We start from the raw sequence: 6,912 nt of genomic DNA on the forward strand, positions 1-6,912 counted from the left end.
GTCTGCGGATTGTTAAAGTGCAAAAATGGCCTTTAGTAGAGGGATGTGCTCTTCCTGTCAGATGTGGGAGATTAGGGAGAATTTCCATGTTACTGATGACTACATCTGCAGTAAGTGTGTTTGGTTGCGTGTCCTGTCAGATCACATGGATTGGTTGGAGTGGCAGTTACAGGTAGTAAGGAATTTACAGGAGTTAGCAGGTGTAATGCATTGCAGTTATAGGAAGGGAGAAACACTGCAGATATAGTCAGGTAGATGAGTTACCACCAGGAAAGGAAGGAGAGGGGGGCAGGTAATGCAGGAATCTCCTGTGGTTATCCCCATCTCAAACAAGGTGATGGACTCTCAGCTGTACGTGCTACATTCCCCTAAGTTTCTGGTACTGAGACTGGCTCTAATGTAACAAGGGGTACACCAGGTTCCAAGCAATCAATTATGATCGGGGGTTCTCTAGTCAGAGGCACAGGCAGACAGAAATAAGAATGGTGTGTTTTGTCCCTGGTGCCAGGATCAAGGATATCTTGGAGAGTGCAGAATATTCTCAGAGGGGAGTGGGACCAGCAGCAGGATACAATAAGGAAAATTGATGAGATTCTGAAGGGAGATATGGAAAATTAGGCAGGAATTTGAAAAGGAGGTCCTTGAGTGAATAATATTTGGATTGTTCCTGATGCTACAAACTAGTGAGGACAGAGCAGAGGAATGGATGGCTGAGGAGCTGGTGCAGGAGAGAAAGGTTCACGTTTTTGGATCTTCTGAATTTCTTCTGGGGTAGAAGAATAGATTGCATCTGAATTGGAAGGAGACTAAGATACTGGCAGGGAGATTTGCTAGAGCTGTTCAGGAAGATTTAAACTAGTAAGGTGGTAGGGTGAGATCCAGGCAGATAGTGAGGAAAGAGATCAGTCTGAGACATATGTGAAAAGGAGCAAGTCAAGCAGTCAGGTCAGGCAGGAACAAAGCAGAGAACGAGGTAGGACTGATAAATTAAACTGCATTTAATTCAATGCAAGAGGCCTAACAGGGAAGGCAGATGAACTCAGGGCATGGTTAGGAACATGGGACTGGGATATCATAGCGATTACAGAGATGTGGCCCAGGGATGGACAGGACTGGCAGCTTAATATTCGAGGATACAAATGCTACAGGAAGGATAGAAAGAGGGGCAAACGGAGATGGGGAGTGGTGTTTTTGATAAGGGATAACATTACAGCTGTGCTTAGGGAGGATATTCCTGGAAGTACATCCAGCAAAGTAATTTGGATGGAACTGAGAAATAAGAAAGGAATGATTACCTTATTGGGATTGTACTATACACACCCAGATAGTCAGTGGGAAATTGAGAAACAAATTTGTAAGGAGATCTCAGTTATCTGTAAGAATAATAGGGTGGTTATGGGAGGGGATTTTAATTTTTCAAACATAGACTGGGACTACCATAGTGTTAAGTGTTTAGAAGAAAGAGAGGAATTTGTTAAGTGTGTACAAGAAAATTTTCTGATTCAGTATGTGAATATACCTACTCGAGAAGGTGCAAAACTTGACCTACTCCTGGGAAATAAGGCAGGGCAGGTGACTGAGGTGTCAGTGGGGGAGCACTTTGGGGCCATAATTCTATTAGCTTTAAAATAGTGATGGAAAAAGATAAAAGGGATCTAAAAGTTAAAGTTCTAAGTTGGAGGAAGGCCAATTTTGACGGTATTAGGCAAGAACTTTCAAAAGTTGATTGGGGGGGCGGATGTCCGCGGGTAAGGGGATGACTAGAAAATGGGAAAACTACAAAAATGAGATACTGAGAGCTATTCTTTACTGTTTCCTTATTTTAGTCCAGTTGTCTGATCTGCCACAATTTTTTTACCAATTTACACATATTATTTCCCCACATGGCAAGTCTGAAGTTTAGCCAGTCCATTGGTGGAGGTTCCAATTCCACACAGGAACGATGTACTTACTGATTGTAGTTCTGACAAATAACTTTTCATGCGAAGGGGACTGGGAAGGAGATAAATTACTATTCTAATCAATCCAATCTCACACTTTGCCAAGCATTCAATGTAAGAGTAATAATAGGATACACGTTTGCCTTCCACAAATAGGGATCTGAATGCAGATTTTAAAAAGGGGTAAGTGCACCTTCCAAAGTGTACTTACTATAGCTTGTATTGAGATCATCAGACATATCACCATTGAAATTACCACACAGACCACAGGGTTTGCCTTTATGCTCTTCTGTCAGCTTCATATAAACACCAGAGAATCCATCCCAAGCTAAGGAGAATCCAAAAGTTGTTTTCACAAGAATGTAATCAGCCAGCCTTTCAAAGAATGCATGCCTAACAGTCTGAGGCAATGGTAATCTAAAAGAAAAATTACAAATATTAAACAGGAATAATACTTATAATTATTTATACAAGTAGATAAGAGTAATGAAAGTGGACAAATAGAATAAGAACATAGTCTCGTCTCTGAACATCCACAGGTGCAGTTATAAAAACATGTCTCACTTTTCAATTTCTATATTAAATCATTCAATAATTCAGTGATGTATATTGAGCATTACAAAATTGATAAATTCTTGATGTCACAAGGAATTAAGGGCTACGGGGAGAATGCGGGTAAGTGGAGTTGAAATGCCTATCAGCTATGATTGAATGGCGGAGTGGACTCGATGGGCCGAATGGCCTTACTTCCACTCCTATGTCTTATGGTCTTATGTAACTGTCTTAATATCAGTCTTATAATGTGACACATCAATTTAATAAAGTGTTGTTGGATAGCAGTGAATAATTTCTGATTATTGTCAAGATCTACTTATGAATTGAATTGAATTTATTGAATTGAATTGAATTTATTGTCACATGTACCGAGGAACATGGGCGGCACGGTGGCACAGTGGTTAGCACTGCTGCCTCACAGCACCAGAGACCCGGGTTCAATTCCCGCCTCAGGCGACTGACTGTGTGGAGTTTGCACGTTCTCCCCGTGTTTGCGTGGGTTTCCTCCGGGTGCTCCAGTTTCCTCCCACAGACCAAAGATGTGCAGGTCAGGTGAATTGGCCATGCTAAATTGCCCGTAGTGTTAGGTAAGGGGTAAATATAAGGGTATGGGTGGGTTACGCTTCGGCGGGTCAGTGTGGACTTGTTGGGCCGAAGGGCCTGTTTCCACACTGTAATGTAATGTAATGTAAAAATGTAATGGAACAGTGAAAAGCTTTGCCTTGCAAGCAATACAAGTAGATCACAGAGTTAAGTAGCATAGATAAGTAAATAATAGGTAAACAGTGGGAAATACAAAAACACAGGTACAGGCGAATGTTAAGAGTTTGTGAGTCCATTCAGTATTCTAATAACAGTAGCGTAGGAACTGTTTCGAAACTGTTCAGGCTTCTGTACCTTCTCCCTGTTGGTAGAGATTGTTGAAAAACATTGCCAGGGTTGGATGGATCTTTGAGAATGCTGGCAACCTTTCCTTGACAGCGGGCCTGGTAGATGGATTCTATAGATGGGAGGTTGGCCTTTGTGATTGTCCAGGCCAAGTTCACCACTCTCTGTAACCGTCTCCGATCTTGAATGGTACAGTTGCCATACCAGGTAATGATACGTCCAGATGGAATCCTCTCGATGGCACACTTATAAAAGTTGGCATGGGTATTTGCCGTCATGCCAAATTTATCAGCCTCCTGAGGAAGAAGAGATGTTGTTGGGCCTTTGTAACCAGTGGGTCCACATGAAGAGTCCAAGAAAGCTTGTTGTGGATGACCACTCCCAGGAACTTGACACTCTCCACTCGTTCCACCTCTGAGCTGTTAGTGTGTAGGAGGGCATGAGTAACATCCTGCCTAAAGTCAATAATGAGTTCCTTGGTTTTGCTGGCATTGAGAGCTAGGTTGTTCTCAGTGCACCATTTTTCCAGGTCTTCCACCTTCCATCTGTAGTCTGTTTCGTTGCCATCTGAGACTATGGTGGTGCCATCAGCAAACTTGTAAATGGCATTAGTCTGGTATTTGGCGATGCAGTCATGGGTATACAGTGAGTACAGTATGGTCTACAGTAGCTAACAACATTTCCAATTATGTTGTTTGGATATAGTCCAGAGCACAATCTGAAACTTCTGTGGACCTTTTAGGATGGTCATGCTATAAGACCTCCAAAGTTGTAGCGAAAAACCCACAAATGACATAATCTCCATTCCCAAATACCTATCCTTCAATTCGTTGTAGTGTTTGTGGAATCAACTCATTTCTTTACAACAAGATCAAAGAAAGAACTTGGCAATGGTGCCAAGCAATGTTCCCTCAAGGCCACACAGCCGGTGCCAGGGTCCCCGTACATTGATCGTTGTGCTGACATTTTCACATGCATTTCTCCAGCCACTGTTGTGCACAGACTTGGGATGCCTGTGCAATGGCTGGAGAAATTAAAGGGAAGTAGTGGGCCAGATAAATGATGGTGTGTTTAGAGTAGGGATGGATAGGAAATATCAAGGACAGTGGGATTGCAGAGGAGGTATGTATGAAGTGTTTTGTGTTGGGTTCTGGGGAGGGAGGAGTAGAGTATGTGTGATATGGATAGAGTGGGGAAGGTCAGGTCTGCAATGGGGGTGGTGTATGGTCAATCCAAAAGCGGAGACAGGGGTGTTATATCCAGCAGAGAGGCAGGGGAGAAGGGTAATAAAGGAGCAGTGGGGGTTGTTAGTTCAGATTCCGGTGGGTTTAAGAGATCTGGGGGAGAGGCATTTGAGGACTGTGTTGTGTATGGTATGTTGAAGCACAGCAGAATAGTTACTCAGGAGTTACACATGTTTTTTTAATAGTCTAGCATTTCCTAAGTAACCCTCTGAATTCTCTAATTTAATCAGATATTGACTGTGGGTTCCAAGTGCAGAGGAAATGCCCAGTGGAATCCTGGGCAATTCCCTTAGAGTTTGCTACAAGGATTTTTATAGGATCCATGTGAGCAATTCTAATCAACCCTCCAGAAATGATTATCTGGCCATTGACAAAATCTTGGCCATTGTTTGATATCAGTTCTAATTGAGCAACAGTAAAACAACAGTGCAGATAGAGTCTTCCATTTTTACTGAAACAAGCATCCAACTTTATTTTATTAAAGAACTTCAAACAAATACTGAAGCCACAAAAAGTGCCACTTCTCATCTGACCCATCACCCACCATCATTTGAAATCTGAGAAAACATTAGTCCCAGAATATCTAATTGTCAATGTGTATATCCTCTATAGGCTCCAGTAATTTGTTTCGGTGTAAAAGAACCAAACAAAACACACGCTAGGCCATGAAAAAACTCAAGGACCTTCTGTAAAGTGTAGGGCTACGATGCTACTGAATAAGTGGGAGGGCCCTCCTAAAAGTAGTCCCTGCCACATATTTCACTATTTTATTGTTTGTCCCCTCAACCCTACCCTGAGAATACTCAGAAATCCATGATAGTGATGTTTGTAAATATCATACATAAGAAGTAAGACAAAGATTTGTGACATAAAGTGATCATTTTGATTGTTCTGAAAGTTTACAAATCACTTTAATACATATTTGTACAGTGATAACTTTCCTTCTCTCTGCAATATAAATGTATTGAAATTAGATTTTTTATAAGTCATTCACCTGATTCCTCCTTTTGAAACTGAATGACCCAGAATAGTTATTTCCTCTTCATTTGGAAAAAACAAGCTTATAGATCTTGAACAAGAATAGTGTGAAGATGCACATTCATCACTGTTATGGACCTGAATACATAGAAACAATAACAAAGCAATAAGACCAAAACACTTATACAACTCGATGTTAATGCAGTAGTTGCTCTGGTGTACTCAGTTGTATCATACCTCTACCATGTACTGAGGCTGAGTCGCACGACAGTCTTTAGCAAGAATATATGAGCACTTTCCAGGAAAATAAAAATAGAGGCCATCAAAGGTTTCAAAGTGGTATTGGCCCCATGATCTGCATATTCCTCCTCTATCCTTGCCAAGATTTGGAACTAAAGAAATGAAAGTTGTAACATTCGATTACATGTTTCTTTCATTGATACTGAAACATATTTTTGTCTTTAGACCAAACATTTACTTTAACCAACCTTACATTTGTTGTCGGGACTGCGTAAAATTAAAAAGGGTGATTCACATGAACTAATTAAATGTATCGGTTTCAATAACAACTGTACACAAATCATGTAATTTTAATGAAACAAATGTTGCTTCACTATTATTAACACAAAATTTTTATTTCTTCTGCTGAACTTAGAAAGAAGATAGAAGTCATCACAAAATTGGCTTCATTACTATGGCAATGAATTATTAACTAAAGCAGTCTTTATTTTTTCAAAGAATAACAAGCATTCTAAAAGATCTTCTGAATATATGTTCTGATACTGACCAGTCTGACAACGACTACTATTAGCTTGACGTTCACTACAGTCACATGTATCATCCCCATTGCAAAAGCCACCATTGAGACAATCCTGCGAACAAACACCTGGAAGTTCAAAAGAATTATTTATTTTTGTAGGAATAGATAATAATAATGTTATTTTTAAAAATTTTTTAGTTAAGGTAAAATCCAACACATCTGAAATTATGATTGTTATGAACATGTTATGATCCTGTCAGATGTTACTACTTAACAAGATCGATCTTAGACTGAAATCTAACTTGATAGGTAACATTTTGTTTTTTTCTTTATTTAAATTTGTGGTCTTTCACTGAAAAACAAACCACAATCCTGTAGTTTTAGTTTGAGCAATAAAACAGAAGTTCATAATGCAAAATAAATGAGGGAGAAACAGAACAAATCAACTATCTAAATATGACACAATTTGAAAAATTTCAAACACACAGCAAAATAAAATTCTATTTATCTCAACGCCATTACTTCACAGCAGTTTAATTTAAATAAA

The 6,912-nt window shown here is 39.8% G+C and overlaps 1 protein-coding gene across 1 annotated transcript in view; it reads right to left on the reverse strand.

The window, feature by feature from the left end:
• otogl (otogelin-like) overlaps window positions 1-6,609 on the reverse strand; it is a 209,721-nt gene extending 203,112 nt beyond the window's left edge. Inside the window, exons 1-4 of the mRNA XM_087997558.1 lie at window positions 6,393-6,609; window positions 5,843-5,997; window positions 5,622-5,743; window positions 2,152-2,357 (exon numbers count right to left, since the gene is read on the reverse strand). Of these exons, the coding sequence (XP_087853684.1) occupies window positions 2,152-2,357; window positions 5,622-5,743; window positions 5,843-5,997; window positions 6,393-6,609 (700 nt within the window). The remainder of the gene's footprint in view (window positions 1-2,151; window positions 2,358-5,621; window positions 5,744-5,842; window positions 5,998-6,392) is intronic.
• Between the last annotated feature and the right edge of the window lie 303 nt (window positions 6,610-6,912).

This window comes from Chiloscyllium plagiosum, unplaced genomic scaffold (genome assembly GCF_037043375.1).
Source record: "Chiloscyllium plagiosum isolate Xiang-an unplaced genomic scaffold, Cpla_swu_hap1 HiC_scaffold_19, whole genome shotgun sequence".
Lineage (NCBI taxonomy): Eukaryota > Metazoa > Chordata > Chondrichthyes > Orectolobiformes > Hemiscylliidae > Chiloscyllium > Chiloscyllium plagiosum.